The sequence below is a fragment of the Pipistrellus kuhlii genome, unplaced genomic scaffold (assembly GCF_014108245.1).
Source record: "Pipistrellus kuhlii isolate mPipKuh1 unplaced genomic scaffold, mPipKuh1.p scaffold_m20_p_13, whole genome shotgun sequence".
NCBI lineage: Eukaryota > Metazoa > Chordata > Mammalia > Chiroptera > Vespertilionidae > Pipistrellus > Pipistrellus kuhlii.
In genome coordinates, this window is record NW_023425438.1 from 9,347,342 (window position 1) to 9,368,648 (window position 21,307).

At 44.5% G+C, this 21,307-nt stretch overlaps 1 protein-coding gene across 10 annotated transcripts in view; it reads right to left on the reverse strand.

Moving 5' to 3' along the window:
• Positions 1 to 21,307, reverse strand: part of LTBP1 (latent transforming growth factor beta binding protein 1) — a 298,629-nt gene that overhangs the window by 203,150 nt on the left and 74,172 nt on the right. For all 10 annotated transcript variants that reach the window (XM_036434787.2, XM_036434781.2, XM_036434780.2 and 7 more), the window contains exon 4: positions 6,467 to 6,636. In XM_036434787.2, coding sequence (XP_036290680.1) covers positions 6,467 to 6,636 — 170 coding nt within the window. The remainder of the gene's footprint in view (positions 1 to 6,466; positions 6,637 to 21,307) is intronic.

The following is a 21,307-nucleotide window of genomic DNA, read 5'->3' on the forward strand; positions in this document are numbered from 1 at the left end:
AAAAAAAAAAAGCTGAGTAAGCACCATCTCTTTTCTTTTTCAAATGAAAAAGAAATTTTCCAAATTTCTCCTCCCAAAATGTTGCTTTGGAGTGCAGTGCCCCACCCCACCAGGCAACCTGGAACTTCACAGGTACTATTTTTCCCTAGAAATAGCACATTCTGAGCACAGAATATTCTGGAGCCACACGGTGTTTATTTCTCAATATCTCGTAATCAGCCTCAGCCCCCAGAAACATCCTTGGGTTGGTTTATTTATTATGAAATCTGGGCCCTCGGGATTAAAGCCTCTTTCTCTTGCAGGAAAGGCGGCCCGTTGGGGAATTTAGATGACATCATCCTTGCCTCTAGGTTTCCCGCCACGGGTCTTTCATATTGCTGGATAAGCTTCGTGGAAGAGTTTATCATCAATCCACGTCCACCGAGCCCAGCTATCTTGCGCTGTGTGTGAGCAGACGGGAGGCAGAGAGAGCGTCCATGCTCACATACCTTCCCAGACTGGGACAGCATCAAACAACTCCTGGATAAAACATACCACCCACCCTCGCCTCCCAACGGAGCACAGCGGCCATGAGGAGGCTGCACCTGGAACTTCTCTGCAACAGGTAATCCCCCGTCCTCGAATGGAATCGGGATTCCTGAAGGCATCTTTGCAGCAAAACCCTGATGTTAACCTTTCCTGAATGCTTTCTTTTATTTTTTTAAATATATTTTTATTGATTCAGAGAGGCTGAGAGAGGGAAAGAGAGAGAGAAACATCAATGATGAGAGAGAATCATTGATCAGCCGCCTCCTGCATGTCCCCTACTGGAGATCAAGCCCAAAACCCGGGCATGTGCCCTGACCAGGAATTAAACAGTGACTTCTTGGTTCATAGGTAAGGTGACCAGACATCCCGCTTTTCAAGGGACAGTCCGATTTTTAACAATTTGTCCCACGTCCCGCAGCATTTTAAAAAAGTCCCGATTTTTGGAAAGAATGCAGGACAAGCTAGGGAATGGCGGGAGAACGGGAAGGGAATATACGGTTTTCGGCGGCCATGTGGCTATTTAGCCAGGATATGAGTTTTATTTTATTTTTGTTAATGTTATAATGTTAAACTTTAATAAAATAGAAAGCGGCTGGTGCCTCCTCCTTTTTATAACTTCACAGGACCATATGTTTGCAACGCCAGCCCTCAGTCTCTTCTTATCTCATCGTGTCTCAGCACAGCAAGAGGTAACCTGGCATAGTCTTTTACGAGGCTGACCTCTATCTGTTTTAAAAACTTTAGGAAGGTAGTATGTAGAAGAGGACATCTGCTTTTTCTGAAATTTAAAGTTCCAGCTTTGTTGAACTGACAGGACTTAACATTTTGGATGATGACTTCAAAATATAGATAAGCTATTTTAAAAAGCCAATTCCATCTTGACAGGAAAACAACTGGAATTAGCGAGGAGAAATCTCATTTAGAAAAGTGTACACTTCTAGATATTTACAAATGTGAAAGTGACCAGATAAAAAGAAATGAAGCAGGTGATGATTTAAATCAGAGAGTACCCAATCTTTCAGCTCTAGGACTCGGCCTCACCAGCAACCCAGCTGTCTGGGGAACCCTGGTAGTTACATGGATGTTTCTGCTCATCCTAAGGATCTCCTTTAAAAATAACTCTACACTCAACCTTGGTAAGTTCTCCCGTACTTACAACCCCCATGATAAAAATGTCCTCCCACCGCAGTCTATGACAGAAATATAATTTTCTGGTTTTAACATTATCAAGCATTCCGTGGTATTTTTACTACAACAGCAGATAGTCTGATGTGGATACTTATTACCCTCAAGGTCTTTTGCTAGAGGGTTGTGCCAAACTACTCTCTTTACGTGTGCGTTATTTGGGTTTGCTCTGCGCATATGGTATTCTAATAATCTCAATGGACTGTTTTTGTAGGAGTTGCCTTTCAAATGTTATCATGTCACTTCAACCTCTCTGCTTCCTCTCCGTGAAAAATACTAAACCAAGCACAACAGAATTTGGCTTATGTCCTCAGTTCTTTCCTACAAGTCATCAAGGAAGACACTGGACAAAGATGACCCCTCCACCCCATGCCATCCTTAGGACTTCTTTTCTCCATGGACACTGCATATAATTTGCCTCTGGATCTGAATTCTTTTGTGTCTAGATTCTCTGAGTATCCGTGTTTCCAAGGTTCATTCGCATTGTGGCATGTATCAGCATTTCATTCCTTTTTATGGCTGAAGAGCCAATTATACAACATACCACATTTTGTTCATCCATTATCTGTTGATGGGCATGTGGGCTATTCTTGCTTTTTTTATGGTTATAAATAAGTCTGCTATATACTTTTCTGGTGGCCTTCAAACTAAGTGGAGATATATCTGAGACTTTTCAGTGAGGAGGGCGGGCTGCTGTGACAGCAAAGAACAGTTGTTATGGCTCAATTGTCATGTTCCAGGCACCAATCAGGTCCAAAACCTAGATATTTTCAGTAGACGGAGAGACTGTAAATCTCTAGGTCAGCAGTTGGCAAACTACAACCCATGAGCCAAGCCCAGCCAGCTGCCTGTTTTTTTTTTTAAAACCTGCCAGCTAAGAGTCATTTTCACAGTCTTCAATGGCTACATTTTAAATAGTTATTTAAGTACCTATATAAAACATCTTCAAGTTGTGTCTTGGCTCATGAAGCCTAAAGTATTTACTTCCAGGTCCTTTAAGAAAAAGTCTGTGGACCCCCTGCTCTAGAAGACACTCATGCCCATTAAATTCTGTGAAGACCAGTGAATAAAGCACAGCACTGTGACCATCACTAGAGATATCCAGCAGTCAGAGATCACCCAACCCAGGATGCCGAGTCACCCAGGAAGTGCCGCAGAAGGCTGGTGAGTACACAGAATCAAAATAGAAAAAGCACACGAGGGACAGGGATGGTGAGTTATGTCACACAAACTCCGGGAAATCCCAATGACATTTACTCTACACAACAGGGAACATGTCACCAGCAATTGGGTAGCTTGTGTCTCCCTAACCAGCAGAGTGTTCGAGTTAGCACTTTACTTAACACATTTTGCTTTACTGAACCCATCCTCCCCCATCCTCATCCTTTTCCTGCTTCTTCTGACCAATTCTTCTTTCGCCTGCGGTGTCAACAGCAAATCCTTATCCACTTACGCTTGGTGTGCTGCTGCCTCTTCCTATCATGAGTTGATTAAGTCACACAAAGCTTACAGTCCAAGGAGTACATCATTATTGCTGCTTGCAAGGTAATATTATACCAATATTATACCAACAGGTAATTACTATATTCCTTGTTTCTTATCCTGCTTAAATGCAGAACACAACGCTTGTTTCTTAGCCAATCAAAATGTTTTCTCTAGTCCCCAGAGCTTCTCGAAGTAATGACAGTTGACTGTGAGGACACCCCAGACCTTCAGTTCCATCCCAAGATTCATCATGCCCACCGGATCATAATACTCCTATCTTTCTGAAGAGTCAGAATTACTGATTCCTTTTGTTGGACCTTCATAGCCTTCAGTAAAAGGATCTCGTCTGTTTGCATGTGATAAGTTCTATGAAGATGAGAGAGAAGACAAAGTTTCTGCACTTCCTCAGACTTCTCTCAGTCTTCCCTTCTGTTACACGGACGGTTTCCGTGGGGGCTCCTTTTTATCTCATGCAAAGGTAGACGTGGAGTTAGATCTGGGGGCACAATACTTTTCGTTCTTGACTGTCACTCATAACTTCTTTCTAGTATTAATCTTTCTATTGTTGTTCTTACTCAATTTTCCTACTTTATTTTATTTTATTTTTATTCACAAAGAAAGGGAGAGGAAGAGAGAGAGATAGAAACGTCAATGAAGAGAGAAAATCATTGATAGGTTGCCTCCTGCATGCCCCACACTAGAAATGGAGTCCGTAATCTGGGCATGTGCCCTGACTGGGAATCAAACCGTGACTGCCTGGTTCATAGGTCAACACTCAACCACTGAGCCACGCTGACCAGGCTCAATTTTGCTATTTTAGTATCCTAAGAGTCCTGCCAAACATTTATAACTTTCCCATTAGCCCTCCAGTTCTCAGTAGAGTTCTGGTCTCAGCAAAAAATAGCCCCGTTTCCCCTCCTGGCCCTCCTATATGGCTATTTGCAAGTTCCTGGGGCTTTTTATTGAACCACCACCAACTGTGAAGGGTGGGTAGGGGCTAAACAGAGAACTCCATTTTTGTGGTCACGTGTTAGCCTAAATTACTTCACAGCTCCCAACTTTAGAGAAATTACATTGAAACAGGGTGGGTGGGAAATTTATGGGCCACACAGATAAGAAACGTATCTACACATCCTTCTAAAATATAACCTCATCTTTCAGAAGACAGTTGAATAAAACTTCGAGAGATCAAAATAGATACATAACACACAGTGGGAATTTTTCTCCCAATAACAAGTCATAAGTAACAAACCAAAGCCAGTGATTCTCAGGCCACCTTTCCCCCCGCCTTCATGTAGCTATAAACTCTCTCCTTTATCCGTTTGATCATTAGCTTTCAAAAAGCTCTCCCCATCACATTCTAATTTTGGAGAGCTTCTAAAAACTATGTGATCTATAAAAGACCACAAGGAAATAAGAAGTGCCTCTTTTTTGTTGTTTTTTAAATTAAGATTAGAAAACCACCAAGCACACAGAACAGGGATAGTAACAAAGCACTGAAGTCAAAGGGTCTTTAGAAATAAGATGGACACATCTATTGTTTGGCAGATGCTTTGGGAGTTGTCTTGGCTGAAGGGCAAGGAGATGCGCTACATGATTTCTCCATCCCTCCCTCTCTGAAATCCCCAGGCCTCCCTTCCAGAGTGGTTCCGTTGGCTGAGTGTCATCCTGTGCATCGAAAGGTTGCCAGTTCTATTCCCGGTAAGGGCGCACAGAGCATTGTGGGTCCAATCTCTGGCCAGGGCATGTTCGGAGGGCAACCAATCAATGTTTCTCTCTCACATTGATATTCTCATTCTCTCTCTCTCTCTCTCTCTCTCTCTCTCTCTCTCTCTCTCTCTCTCTCTCTCTCTTCTCTCTCCTCTCTCTCTCTCTCTCTCTCTCTCTCTCTCTCTCTCTCTCTCTCTCCCCCCCTTCTCTTTCTAAGAATGCCCTCAAGTGAGGATTAAAAAATAATATTAAAGCCGGCCAGTATGAATCAGTTGGTTGAGCATCCTCCCATGTACCAGGAGTTCACTCGTATAATTCCCAGTCAGGGCACATGACCAGGTTGCAAGCTTCGATCCCCAGTAGAGGGTGTGCAGAAGGTAGCCAACTGATGTTTCTCTCTCATGGACATTTCTATCTTCCTCTCCCTATCCCTTCCTCTTTCTGAAATCAATAAAAACATAACAATAATAATAATTATTATGATGATGATTAATTAAAATCCCCAGGGCTTGCTTTCTTCATCATCCCAGTAAACTTCATCAAACAACTGCAGAGTGGGGTCCCAGCCTCAGGTCACTGTGCAGAATTTTCTCACAGGATGCAAAATAGGATGTACAAACCTTTTATTAGATACTCTTTCTGTTAAGTGACCGATTCCGAGGGAAGAACCCATCACTTTCTGAGTGACCAGTTCGGGGAGGAGGGATGGGCTCAGGGAGTCAAATCCACACAGATACAGGCCTCTAGCGTGCCAAACAAGAGTACAGACCCTACCTCGGCTATTCGCGGGACTCTGGGTGGTGAAAGCAGCCCTTCTCCACCTCACGACTGGCTTTCTCTTTCCCAACAGATGGCGCAGGCCACCCGTCCAAGGGAGGCCGAGCAGGACGCTGCTGGAACGAGGCTGCACGTCTAGCCTCGGCCTTTGAACGGTCTGCGCCTCACTCCGGAACGCTTTCTCCAGACGCTGCCAGGAGACGCTTGGTAATACCTACACCGCTAATCACCTTCCCCACCCTCGCAGCCAGAGCTTGTCCTTGAGCTCCCCACGTGGTGCAAGATGCCCCACGCTGGCCACTGACACAACGGCTCCTTACAAACCCAGAGGGAGCCCTGCCACGCCATCTGCATGGCACACTACAACGTGGACCTCAACCCAGGACAATGCGCACTGCAGGTGTGCCCAGAGAATGACGGGGGCATGTCACACATCTCAGAAGGAACACATCCTGGCCGGCCCCCTACATTTTTTATCAACGTACACACGGCAGGCCTAGAACTGCGTCTAAAATTAGAACACACGCGTCTCAGACGTGGGACCATCTTGCAGGGACGGAATTACACGGGCCCCTTCAGATCCTTTTCCGACGGCCAAGAAACCTGCCTCTCCTATGAGTGAGAAAACAGTGCTGCCGTCTGGTTGTTCTAGGAACCACTGTGGGTTTATTAAGTGATTTTAAAATTTTATCTACTGTGACATATGCAAGCCCTCAAAACCAAAGTGTTTTCAGACTCGGCTGCTAGGACGTAGAGAGGCGATTGGTTGGATGATACTCACGCTGAAAAGGTGCTGTGAGGTGATCCGGCCCGAATCTCAGAGGGAACGCGCCTTCAGTGGCCTGCTCTCCCGAGAGCACCTTCTGGGCTGCGAAGTCCTTGGGCTTGAGCACGTACTCCTGGGTCTGGCCGTGACGAATCACCACGTTCTGGGAGGCCAGGGGTGCCACTCTGGGGGGAAACAAGGGGAGGACAAGAAATAAATAACCGGCTTCTCACGTTAAGCCGAAACCGGTTTGGCTCAGTGGTAGAGCGTTGGTCTGCAGACTGAAGGGTCCCAGGTTTGATTCCGGTCAAGGGCATGTACGTTGGTTGCGGGCACATCCCCGGTAGGGGGTAGTGTGCAAGAGGCAGCTGGTCGATGTTTCTCTCTCATTGACGTTTCTAGCTCTCTCTCTCTCTCCCTTCCTCTCTGTAAAAAAATCAATTAAAAAATATATATTTAAAAAAAAAAAAAAGGCAAGTAAGAATAAGAAGTTAGTTCAACTTAGACAGGAATATAAATTCCATTCCAGGCTCAGTTTTTCCTTCGCCTACTGTAGCTGGATGTTTACAGCATCCAAGGAATTAACAGCTTAGCTTGGGAACCTCCCACACAACAGGGACTCTGCCTGGCCCCTGGAGAAGATTCAGGACCAACAGGCCACCACCGGTGGGTTCTAAGGGAGGATTCAGAGCATAGCTACCAGAAGCCTACATGCAAGACATATGGCATTTGTACGTAATGAAAAAGCATGCATGGTCAGGCACATGTACAAAAAGGTGTCTTTGCCCTGGCTGGTTTGGCTCAGTGGATAGAGCATCGGCCTGGGGCCTGAAAGGTCCCAGGTTCGATTCCGGTCAAGGGCATGTACCTTGGTTGTGGGCACATCCCCAGTGTGCAGGAGGCAGCTGATCGATGTTTCTCTCTCATCGATGTTTCTCACTCTCTCCCCCTCTCCCTTCCCCTCTGTAAAAAAAAATCAATAAAATATATTTTTTAAAGGCGTCTTTTATGTACACTGATAAATAAGTAGGCAGTGTTGAAAATGGGATGAGAATAAAAGCGGAATAAAATAAAGAAAAGGGGCTACGTAGGAAATCCCAAGAGAGAGCAGTTTGGCGAAACTCAACAAGGAGAATCTGTACCACATACCATGGGCCCTTCTTGGCGCTAAGAAGGGAAGCAGGGCAATCAGGGCGAGCCTCAGTTTCCTGATCTGAACCACAGACTCTGCCATACAGGGCTAAGAAATGCCTGTCACCATCAGAACACACAAAACTGAAAAAATATATATAAACGATCTTTTGAAATATAAGTGATGATGATGACAGGAAAAAACAGACACTCGTTCCCATTAGCATGTAAAAATTTTATGCTGTTTCTCATAGTGATTAAAACAGCACTTATTCCGCTTCAATGTTTTATAATGACCGGTTTCTAAGAATAATAAGAATGACTAATCATAATCGCATTATTTCTTCAATATGAGTCAAGGTCTCCGGGGCCGCCCGAACACAATTCCTGGGTTTTCACCCTCCTGGCCCGGCCCTTTATTTCCTGTGACAGTCAGTTATCTTCTGCTGCGTGTAACGTATACTTTACAATAATAAGCTTCACCCAGCTTTAGTCATTCCCTGGGAGATGGGACTGAAATCATTCGCTAAGTAAGACTAATAAATAACGAAGAATGTGGAGAAGATATACCAACGGATTCCAGAAAAGGGCTGAGCTGCTACTAAAATCGTATGGGCAGAGCATTTTAGCAGCAGACGGGGCCTCTGGAAGGAAACCTGCCTGCTCTCTGGTGTAATCTTAAATTTTATTGACTGTGGCACATTAAAGTCAACTAAACTGAACAAAATTTTTCCAAACTATGATCCTCTAATGGAGGAAAAGGGTTCACAAAGCTATTCTCACACTGATAAGTTACCACAAAACTCTAAAGATTGCCCCAAACGAGGGGCTCTGAGCCAGAGGAAGAAAAGACACCAAGGCAGGTCAGTAGGAAAGGTGAATTGTCCGTCCACCAAACACACCACCATCCAGTGTCTCATCGGAAGCAGTACTGAGTCCAAAATAAACTCGGTCTACTTGAGTTATTCCCGTTGGGGCTGATACATGAGCTATTCAGGGGGATAAGGTACCCACGAGAAACAGAGGAAGAAAAATAGGGTAGGGCCCTCAGCTGGCTAGAGCGTCATCCTGATAGGCTAAGGTTGCTGGTTCTGTCCCCTGCCAAGGTAGATTCATGGATAAACCAATGAACACCTAAATAAATGGATCAACAAATCAGTATGTCTCTCTCTTTGTCCCTTCTTCCCTCTTTCTAAAATTAATCAATTAAAAAAAAGATGCTGGGATTGAGGGTTATATTGTAGCTTCTGTATTAACTAGTGATTTAGATCTATACCTCCCTCCCCCTTTTTTGGGAGGAATTTCTTTATTCTTCAACAGTTTGTAGAGGGACTTTAAATATAAAAATAACATCGTTGGCAATATGTTCAGCTCATAAATTTGGGGAGCATTTTCATATACAAAAAAAAATCATAAATGCTACTTAAACACCTACAGCCATTCACATTGCTTTCAGGAAGTCTCCACTATGATCTGGTTTGGTGTTAAGAAACAGTACTGCCCTGGCTGGTGTGGCTGTTAGTGGGATATCATCCCATCCACCAAAAGGTTGCCGGTTTGATTCCTGGTTAGGGCACGTGCTGGGGTAGAAGGTTCCCTTACACTATCATCAATTTTAAAATTCCTTTTTATTTTTTCTGCTCTGTTAGGCTCAATCACTGCAAGAGCCTCTGGTGGCATGAGAGTTGCGTGAGGTAGGTTCTCAGTGAGTCACTGTGTAGGGGCAAGCGGTGTTCACCAGATGGATAACAGGTTCAAACTCATCGTCAGTGCTGGGTCTGAGGCCACTCAGCAAATGTCCCAGGGCATTGCAGGTCTAACTACCACCCGCTGGTCTCAGGGAGATGTCAGAGTGAAGCCAGCAGATTGTATCAGGCCCTAACAGACCAAGATCTGCCCATGTGAAGGGAAGCTCTACGCTGCTTGGGCATGCATGCGAGGTAAAAATGGCCCTCGTGCTCTAGCCAGTTTCCTCAGTGGTTAAAGCATCAGCCCATGGACTGAAGGGTAATGGGTTCAATTCCAGTCAAGGGCACATACCTTGATCCCCAGTTAGCAAGCTCGATCCCTATTCTAGTCGGGTAATCAATTGAGATGTCTCTCTCATATTAATGTTTCTCTGTTTCTCCCCTTCCCTTCCATTCAAGGGGGTAAGGGGGGAATTGGCCCCCATCTTAGAGCTATACAACTCATTCTGTCCCAGATTCTTTAGGACAGAAGTGGGGAAGGTGGGGGCCCCAGGAGCCTGGAGAGTAGAGCTAGCACATCTCCCTTGAGAGGGAGGTGCCAATCAGGTTTATAGGAAAGTCGAGGGAACAGTCTCTGCCCCAAAGCCACGTAAACTCAGTAACTGACAACCCCTGAGACTTCCCAGACCTCTACTCTCTGACTCAGGCAGCTGACTCCTCAGCAGGGTGTAAGCTCCACAGGGTGGGGCAACAGGGAGTCCAGAAGTTGGAGCTATTGTATTTCTCCAAGCTCATGCCCTGTCGACGGGAATGCTCACAGTGGTTGTTCCCTCAGCTTTCTCCCCAGAGCCACAAACTCCAGTCTTTCTTCTAATAATTCTAGTCCACTCTACCCTCCCTCTCCTGGTGCCCAGGATAAGAGACTGTGAATGAGATTTTGTGTGTTGGCCCTCTTTGAGGGTGCCTGTGTCCCTAGCAGACCCCGTCTCTCCCTGGTAGATAGAATCCCCACTGATTTTCACAGCCAGATGTTACGTGGGTGACACTTCCTGGCTCTTGGCTTGCAGTTGAGACCCCGCGATTCTCAGGGAGAACCCCCAAAGCGGAGATATCTCTCTGTAATCCCTGCCATAGGAGCAGAGCCAGCCCTTTTTGCATCTCTGCCCCTCCTACCAGTCTCAATGTGACTTCTTCTGTAATTCCTTGGTTGTAAGACTTCTCCTCAGCTAGTCTTCAGTTGGCAGTTTAGTATAATTGCTCTATATTTTAGTTGTAATTCCAGTTTGGACATGAGAGGAAGTGAGTGTAACATCCACCTCCTCCACTGCCATCTTGATCTCTAGATCTGTCACTTTCAATCCTTTAGTCTCAGGAAAATCCATCCTGGGCCTGGATTTTCCCAGACTCAATGCCACAAAGAGCACTCCCCTCCCTTTGTCACAAGATTAATGACTTAAATTACTAAAAGCCTTCACATTGTAAACACTTTTGTTTCAATGATGTAAGTGTTGTTTTGAAATTTAAGTGTGTTTGGTTGGGATGGAATAGAAAGTGAAACAGCTGGATACATCTGGTGGGGCTGATAAGAACCACAAAATTATTCTGTTAAGCTCGGGACAATGGGAAGTCCTCCGCCTTACTTCAGGGGCAACTGGCACCCCAGCAATGCTGCCACCCTGTCCCTGTGCCGCTGGCACCTGCTGAGAGAAGGGCAGGCTCACACCTGTTCAGAAGAGGACCGTCCAGCATCCCAGGGGACCTTGGGGCTGCTACCACCACTTCCTGCTCCCACCACAGGCAGGTGAATGAAATTGCAAGGTCTCCTTCTAGCTGAGCCCTCCCCCCCCCCCCACTTTCCTGTCTGAATCAAGGAAGTGAGATGCAGCAAGAAATGAGCTTATAGCATATTTCCATATGAATTCCTTTCCCCAACACATAACAGAAATGAAATGAGCAAACCAAGACGATCGAGCTGTATCAGGTCTAGAACTTAACTTAAGGACATGAGCAATAAGAAATTATCGGTGTAATGGCACTTAAGTCTTCCTACAGCAAACTACTCTGTAGGTCACAGCACATTATAAATACAGAGCTCCACAAAACTGCGCTTCCTCTCCTCCATCTCATCTTCCCTTTGCCCCCAATTCAAGGATGCAAACACACAGGCTCATAAAGACACACACAGAGACTAAAGCCACTCCGCATGACAGCCCACATAGAAAGGAGCCAAGCCATGCGCAGTGGGCTGGCAGAGGGCAAGTGGAGGAAACTGCCCAATCCCTCAGGCCACGAAGGCCTACACTAGCTGTAATCACCATCAACTCTCTCCCTCAAGTCCTCCTTTCACAGTTGATGTCCACCTTCTCCTCTAATTTCATCATTCACTGTTATTTCCTCTTTGGACCAGAAAAAAATAAAAACAGCTTACCTATCACTAGTGAAGATCAGATTTGTCATAGCAGTTCTCAGGAATTCTTTTAAAGGACACACTAAAATATTTGAGAGAAAATTTAGATTAAAAATGAAAGCTGTAGGCCCAGCTGGTGTGGCTCAGCGATTGAGCATCGACCCAGGAACCAAGAGGTCACCGGTTCGATCCCCGGTCAGGGCATATGCCCAGGTTGCGGGCTGGACCCCCAGTGTGGGGTGTGCAGAAGGCAACCGATCAATGATGTTCTTCTCTCATTGATGTTTCTATCTCCCTATCACTCTCCTTTCTTCTTTCTCAAAATGACAATGTTTAAAAACTTTTTTTAAATGGAAGCTGTAGGACCTCTGGTTCCTATGGCTTTTGGGGGGCACCTATATATCTCCCATTCCTCCAAAGATGTCTATAAAATTCTAAGTGAGGAATAAAAAAGATAGAAAGCCAGAGTTGGATATGTGGTTGTTATATAGCAGTGCAATCACACTAGTCATTAAAATTTTGAAATACTCTGTTCTGACAAAAAGCTACTGACCCAAGCCCCTCTGACAAAAATTGCTTTTTGTTAGAACAGAGTATTCCTAACCCCTCCACTGGGTCCCCCAACCCCCCCACAACTGGGTCCTTCAAGACACCCCCCCTCCACCCGTAAATAAGGAGTTGACATTTGGCAGAGCTAGAGATCTCTGTGTCTCTGCAACAGGATTCCTCCTGACCAGTCAATGCCTATGCCACACAGGATACTAAATATGGCTCGTATTACCTTGCAAATAAACACACAAGAGGGATTTCAACAAATCTGTAAGGGATTCCACGTGGGTTGAGAAATCTGACTTCCATCGCAGCAGGAGGAAGCCACGCTTTACACGGAGTTTCAGTACGCTCCTACGTGTGTCTGTGCTTTGATAGGACTAAAACAAGTCTGACGAAACAGCATCTACCCTCACTATGTGCAGGACACTAGTATCTCCTCCCCTAATCTAGTTTTTCTATGACAGCCTGGGACCACTGCATTGACTGCATGACCTCAAGACTCCCTACGGCAGTGGTCGGCAAACTCATTAGTCCAAAGAGCCAAATAGCAACAGTACAATTGAAATTCCTTTGGAGGGTCAAATTTTTTAAACTTAAACTTCTTCTAACGCTGCTTCTTCAAAATAGACTCGCCCAGGCTGTGGTATTTTGTGGAAGAGCCACACTCAAGGGGCCAAAGAGCCGCATGTGGCTCGCGAGCCTAAGTTTGCCCACCACTGCCCTAAGGAGTTGCAGCCAGTGGTTTCGGGCACTTGGTCGAGAATCACTGGGCAAGGCACGGCCACGGAGGAAGCAGTCTTGCTAAAGAGCCACAGAGTTGCTCTGGATGCTGAAACCAAGTAAAGCAAAGAGAGAGGGGAGGAAGTAGGGCTGATCATCTGTGCCTTAACTAAAAAGTCTGTCCAGGCATACCCCTGAGACGTTGCAGACAGCTGCCATACAGCAAGTGTCACAATCAAGTGAGTTGTACAAATGTTTTGGTTTCCCGGTTCATATAAAAGTCATGTTTATCCTACACTGAGTGGCCAGACTATTATGATCTCCAAATGAATAATAATCTGGCCACTCAGTGTATTCCCTATATAATAAAAGGCTAATATGCAAATCGTCCCCTCAACCAGGAGTTCAACCAGAAGGCAGGCTGAAAACTGCTCATGACCCCTCCCCCTGGCCGGGCTAGCTGGACCCCACCCATTCACGAATTCAAGCATCGGGCCTCTAATACACACACACACACACACACACACACACACACACACACACTGAGTGGCCAGATTATTGTGTTCATAGATCATAATAATCTGGCCACTCAGTGTATACTGTATTAAGTGAGCAATAGCATTATCTAAAACAACAATGTACACACTTTAAAAATTAAAAATATATTATCGCTAAAAAAATGCTAACCATCCTCTGAGCCTTCAGGGAGTCGTGATCTTTGTGCTGGGGGAGGGTCTTGCCTCCACATTGATGAAAACGGCGTCTGCGATGTGCCAGTAAAAGGGCACCACAAAACAAAGCGTGCCTGGATGTGAAGGCGCTGGTTGTCCCCACACCAGCAAACAAAACATCCCGAAGTCCAGCTTCCACTTCCCTGGGGGACGGGAATGAGCATTCTCTGGAAGAATGGAACCATGTGGTTTGAACCACAAAACTTACTTCCCCAGAGGAAGGCCCTCTCCTCCTGGCATTTTGGGTTCCCCTCACATGCAGACTGTCTTCTCACACTTCCCCTGAAAGAAAGCTGCTTGCCAGGCAACCCCAGAGGAAGCAAAGGAGAGGCATGAGAATGGAAAACATAACTGAAATTTTAGAGACGCTTGATTTTATGGTGATGAACGCCAATAGGTGGAGTGGATTTAGGAAAAATATCCATTCAGATGTGAAGCTAGGAACACCCTCCTTTAAGAAGCACAGAGTGCCAGTTTGGCTCAGTAGATAGAGCATCGGTCTGCGGACTGAAAGGTCTCAGGTTCGATTCCAGTCAAAGGCATGTACATTGGTTGCAGGCACATTCCCGGTAGGGGGTGTGCAGGAGGCAGTTGGTCGATGTTTCTCTCTCATCAGTGTTTGTAGCTCTCTATCCCCCTCCCTTCCTCTCTGTGGAAAATCAATAAAATATATTAAAATTTTAAAAATTAAAAGAAAAAGAAGCACAGAGCCCTGGCCAGGTAGTTCAGTTAGTTAGAGCATCTGTCCTGATACACCAAGGTTGCAGATTCTATCTCTGGTCAGTGCACATACAAGAATCAACCAATAGATGCATCAATAACAAATCAATGTTTCTCTCTCTCCCTTCCTCTCTCTAAAATCAATCAATAATTTTTAAACGGCAGCATAGAGATGTCAGCAATGGACATGAAGGTAGAAACCAAAGTATCCGACACTTGGCCTTGTATTGAGTGGTACATTCACAGACACAATGTCGCAAGTATCAGAAATACCATGTTTCCAACTTTGGTGATGTAAATGTGCAGAATGAGCTGGAGGAGGCTAGAAAATTCTTCCAGAGGAAGAGGAGAAGTAGAGGAAAGCTCAAGAGGCCATTGGCCTCATCTTACAAAATGAAAGGCCACCTGCTAACAATCATGACCTCGATGGATGAAGCTGATAGACGAAGTTGGTTTCAATGTGCTGTTGGAGTTTGCACGAACAGAAACTCTGAATATGAAATAAGGATTTTTGAGAGGAAGAATGGGGAGCAAGAAGTAAAAATAAGGTCAATCCCATCTCCTGTGGCTAGAAGTTTTAGACGACATCTAAAGGGAATAAATCAAGAAATGACTGGATGGAGGTAACTACCGGAAGGACTAATTGAACTTGTGGTTAAGTGAGGAAGGAGAGGTAGGGACCAAGGAAAAGCATGCGGCATGATGGCAGTCGGAAGGAAGGGCCGGTCTGTGACCAAGATCGTTATGTTCCTTTTAGAGACAGAAACTCGGGGTGGATCTTTGGGAAGCGGTTAGGAAAAGCTGCTGAGTTTAGGAAAAGTGATGTTCACGGTGGGGCTGACTTTTCCAAAGGCAAAAAAGTTTCAGAAAAAAACATGGAGCCACACTGCTTGGGAGGATATTTAATTTATTTCATGGTGTGATCATAAAGAGAAAATAAAGGTGGGGAGGGCAGAGCGGGGAAGGACAAGAATGACGTAGGTCCAGAAATGACAAATGGAGGAAAGCTTCTGGGAGTCCAGGAGAAAGGACCACCTGTTCACCGCTTGGGAAAATCCAAAACAGAGAAATAAGACGTTAGAAAAGGTCACGGGGTTGGGTGGTCCCATCCACAGGGCTGCTTCAGTCATGGCAAGAGAAGTGTGGCCACACAGGGTGGCCCGTGGCAAAGGACAGACAGGGGAAGGGGGCAGTGGGGGCGGCTGGCCGCCTGGGGACTGGGTCTGTGCAAACCTCTGCATCCTTGTAGGCAGACGGGAAACAACTGCATGAAACGTCTTTCCTTCAAAGAAAGGATTAGTCACCCTCTGTTTACACGGCAGCCTTCAGAGTGGCGATTCCTGGCACAAGAGTGGACTAAATTTTTCCATATTTCTACTAAATCCATTATTTGACCTGGGGAGCGGGTGGGAGGACCTGGCAAAACACGAGCCCTTTTCCACTGAAGAAAGGGGTGCTGGACCGCCCAGAAGGCCACACAGCGTTTCCCACAGGAGGCCCTCGGACACTGGGAGGAGGAGAGGGCTCTTGTCGGGCCTGAGAAAGGAAGCTGCAGGGAAGTCACCTCCAGCTCCTGGGACCGATTTCTGCCTTCATTATAAAACTTCCCTGCCATCCGTGCCCGGGTTGTGCTCCGCGTGGCTCAGAAGCACCGGTAAGTGCTGCTCAAGAAGGAAGTGGACCAACAAAAAAAAAATGCAAGCTATAGTGTGAAGGAGAAAACCTCTTTCCTCTTAAGTTCTCCCGGACAACACGCACACAGGGAGGGACAAAGGAATCAACCTCTAGGAAGACGTAGCCCTGGCCGTGTGGCTCAGTTGGTTGGGCGTTGGCCCCTGCATAGTGGGGCTTCTGATCCTCAGGCAAGGCTCATGTCCCACCTGCAGGTTCCGTTCCTGGTGGGGGGTGTATGCAGGAGGCAGCTGCTCGATGTTCTGCTCTCACATTGATATTTCTCTCTTGCTCTCCCTCTCCCTTCCCCTCTCTCTTAAAAAAAAAAAATCAATTAAAAAAAAACAAAAAAAAATCCTCCAGGAATATGTCGCAAAGCAGCGTAAGACATGTGCATGTAGACAGGTAAGGGGTAACAAGTACAATATTTATCGCCTGTAACCCTCTTCATACAGAATTACCAGATCAAAAAATAAGAGGTAAAAGGCTGCCGACGAGGAGAGACTAAAGGTCAGCTCTACAGCATGGACAGATGGCCAGTGATCGAGACAGATTGGCACAGAATTAAATGAAACAAGCAAATACAAAGTCATGAGAACAGGCAGGAAGATCACACTCTAGGAAGTGAATATAAATGTAGGCGAGAAACCAGCAAAAACGCTCAGATTTTGAATGAAATGGAAAAAGCAAAAGGGAATGAGAAAATAAAATTAAGAATGTCGGTAGGGCAGGGAGGGGGGAATTAAGACAACTTTGGTGGTCATCATCAACACACACTAAACACTAAGGAGTTGTTTTGGAACCAACTGTCTCTGGCCAGTGGTTCTTAATGGGGGGTGGGGGGTAGGGTGATTTTGCCCCCAGGGAACATCTGGTGCTCACTCAGTTGGGAAGAAGCTGAGGATGCTACTAAATACCCATGATGCACAGGCCAGTGCTCCACAGAGAAGAATTGCCTTTTGGTAATTACCTAATGGCAGTGAATGTCAGCGGTTTCAGGTTTGAGAAGCTCTGCTGTAAACATGTCCTACCATCACCAAACAACTATAATAGGCGTATGAGTACAAAGCCAAGTGCCTCTGGGAGTTGCAATGAAGAAGTCTCTTAAAGTTGACAGGACCAAGCACATAGAATTTAGACTAAAGAAAGAGATAGAAATTTTACCACCACCTTCTCCTGTGTCTTTGGAAGTCCCATTAAGACAGGAAGGTGGCCCTATATTAGTTCTCCAGTTGTCTGACTGGCAACCTGCAAGGGAAACCAGAATATCGCTGAAAATGTATTGGGACAGCAAAAAAAAATTGTAAGCATTTTTTACTAGACCTGTACTTTATTTACAGGGAGTTGTGGGGCAGAGTACATGTTAATATCATAAGGGTGCAGTCTACAAAGCCTACAATTGCTAGAAGATCTCACAGAGTAAAAGAGACTTAAGAGACATATAAACCCGTTACAAAGAAGGAAGATTTTTTTTAAAAGTTCTTATTTGAACACATAAGCTATTAAAAACCTATGAAACAATTAGGGAAGTTTAAATACCGTACCTGGATTTTAAATGAAATTAAGTAATTATTTACCTTAGCTGGGATAACGGTCTTGAGGCTAGTTGTTCAGAGCACTTGTCTTTTATAGATACATGATGAAATTCTTTGCAGATTGGCTTCAAACTAATCAGGGGGGAGGGAGGGAAGTGGGTTGGAGAGTAAATGAACACAGTGGATTCTGACTTAATAATTATGAAAGCTGGGACATGGATACTTTGGGGTTTCTTTACACTATCTTCTCTAGTTTTTACTAATTTAAACTATTCTGTAAGAGTTTATGTAATACAAATATATGAAGTTCTCCTTTGTACGTTTCAAACATGTATCAAATGAGATCATGTATTTATTTACCAGTACTTTGAAAAGCAGAAAACATCACATAACAATATTACTTCTTATTCACTAAAAGGAAAAAAAGGAGACAAATAGCAAGAGAGGGGGGAGAATAAAAGAAAAGACAAATTCCAGCCATGCACTTCCTCTCGTTTCTTCTATTTTCCATTACAAAAGCTACCTGCTGCTGGAGCAGATACCCTATCTGCCAAGGATGAGCAAACCATTCAAAGGCTCGGAAAAGGCACCAAAGACTAAAATCATCAAAACCTGGGCATGTCGAAGTTATAAGGCAAATAATTGCGTAATGCAATACTAACTGAAGTCCTTAGCTTTGTCCAAAACGAGCAGCCTCACTTAGTGACTTTGGGCAGCGCCCCTGAATGCAAATGAAAAAAGAATCGCAGCCATCTCTTATTTAGCGAAACTAAGTGCTTTTATCTAGAAATTATATAGATTAATTTCCAGATAAAAGCACCAAGACTGTGTCCACTTCTAATCATTTTTCTCTTAGTTGTTAATAGGAGATAATTTCTATTGATCTAGTGTCTAGTTTACTGATCCTGTTTTACTTCTACTTTCTTCGTTTTCTACTTTTCTATTAAAATTCCCCATCTGTGGTCTCATTATGATTATTTTCTTCTAAGTCAAGCATACTTATAACAGCTCCTTCTAAAGTCCTTGTGCAGTAATTCTAGCATCTCGCTCCTCTTGAAGTTGTTTGTTGTCCATTGACTGCTTCTCCTCTTGACGATGAGTCATAGTTCTTTCCCTTCCCAGGATGTTTGTGTGGGAAGGATATTATGAATACTGCTTTGTAGAGGTTCTGTATCTTTTCCTCAAGGATGTCTCGTTCCACCAGACAGCTACTTGGCCAGATTCAAACTCCAGTTCTGTTTGCCTTACGGTGCGCAGTGGCTGGGTCTGCTCAGTTCCTTTAGCTTTCCAGCTGCTGCTTTTCAGGAGAATGGCAGTCTCCCCAGGGATCAGCCAAGAATGAGGGCAGAGTTTATATTCAGATGGAGGGGCTCCCTCTTCTCCAGTCACAAGTGCCATTTGTCTCCTCACTCCTCAAGCCAGTAACTGCTCCTTTCTGCTCTCAGTCCAGCCACCTCAAGTGGCATAGACTTGGGAATGCCATCAAGCAAAAACAGAATCTAGGAACGTTGACTTTACCCAGTGCAGTTCACTTCTTCCAAGAAGCAACTCCCCTCCAATCTCTGTCTGTCTTCAGTTGTTATCTGGAACCTTCAAATACATAGTTCATTTTACATTTTGTCCAGGGTTTATAATTGTTTTCTGCAGGAAGGTTCGTCTAATCAAAGCTTGCTACTATTGGCAGTGTCAAAATAAAAACCTTCCCCGTCGATACTTAAAAAAACAGGTTTCTTTAATTAAAGATCACTATTCTTTTACATTGATATTTACATATAGTTGTTTTTAAAAAGCACAGAATAGGAAAACAATTCCTTGTCCATTTTTAAGTAACCACACTACATAAGGAATAGTGAGGACCTTAGTTTTCAGTTTCATACCAACTATTTGTTTACACTAATATAATAAGCATAGGGTATTAACTTGGAAATAATTCTTTTTAAAATAGGGAAAAATGTGTCCTCTATAGAGAAACAACTAGGGGTTTTTGGGGGTTTTTTTGTTTTTGTTTTTTCTCATTTGGAAGATAGCATGACCTTGAATTTGGTTCAGAAAGCCATGGTGCTGCCATCATGAGCAGTGCAACTCATGGAGGCGATCTGTTTGCCAAGGCCAGCAGGATTCATCCCACTTCTGGCAGCGGGAGACCCTGTAAGCTCTAACTCACTGAACAATCAAATAGCATCATTATGTGGTACTCCCTGAGCACTGCAAGCCAACTGGAGTAATGGCTTTATGTAATTCCCCAGACTTAGTCTGCAATTCATGTGATAATGGTCTGGTATTCTACATCCAGCAAGGAGGACAGCTCTAGCTTCCTTGATGAAAATCAGTGTTCCGACAGCTAAAGACGTGAATACCATCCAGCCCGTTCACCTCATTCTACAGATGGGGAAACTGAGGGCCAGAGGAAGTAAGGAATGTATCCAACGATGACAAAATTAAGTAACTGTCAATGTCTTACACTATTCCTCCTAGATTCAGGGGACGGGGGGAAAGGGAGTTAATTATGAAAGTATATCAGAGATAGGAGCATTAAGAGAAAGAAGGAAACAAAACTCCTTACATTTTTACTCACTCGCTGGTTGGCAAAAATGGGCATTGAACTGCCTTGTGGCTTTAAAAATTAGAGACAGCAAAATAAATGTTTCCCAGAAGAATTATCTTGTAGAACGACTAATAGGAAGAATTGCAAATAGTTCACAAATATGCACTACACAAGCTCCACTGAAAGTTGTATATCATTAACTCGCATTACTAACCTGCTACCTTTTCTTGCCAGAATCCATTTATCCTGCTAAAATCTCCTCTCACATCTTTCAGTTCCACATTAAACTACCCATGTGGGACCCAGGAGATGCTGAGTTCTAAGCCCTCATTTGTTGAGATGTTGAAAAGAAAATAAAAAGGACTGGTGATTTCCTCATTTCTATGAGATTTTTCCAAGAAGGCCAAGGCAAGTCCTATGAGATCATCATCATGATTATTACTTTATATTACTGTAATAGCTCTCTTCCATGGAGTCCAATTAGTTGGCTTCTGATAAGTGGAGTTTCACAATCGTTATTTCTCTTCAACAGAAAAAGCTGCATGTTTAAAACCAAAAGAATAAAAATAATCTTGGTGTGTGCATGTGTGTAGATGTATAGACACACGCAGATATATGTTGTAACAGTTGTCTGGGTTCTTAAGAATGAAATCAAGAGAACAATTTGGAAACAATTACACTGGCAAACACAGAACCCACAAAGGTAGAACATTTAAAAATATATATTTTTGAGCTGCCCTATAGTAGCTGCCAAAAAAAATCTGCCAAGAAAACTGTTTCAAAATGCTTGGATTGTTCTAACCGCCTCCCTACCACCCCCCAACTGTTTCCACCAGGCAGTAAATAAAACCCCATCCATCCCATGGAGTGGGAGGGAGGGCAGAGTAAAAGACCATGGAGGGAGAGAAGGGCAGGCCAAGCCCACTTGCATTTAACCATCTTAACTGCTGTAAACCAAATATTTGATTTCGCTCCCTGATTTCCCTTTGAAAATACATGCGAGCGAGACAAAGGTTGGATTCAAATGTATGGGGGACTGGTTAGAGTGTTATGAATACAGTGCTAGTTGGCTGAAAGCTGTGTTCCCCTCGAGAGAATGTCTGCGAGCGTGAGTGTGGGTACCACATGGTCTTGATGCACTGGATGGCCTGTGGGG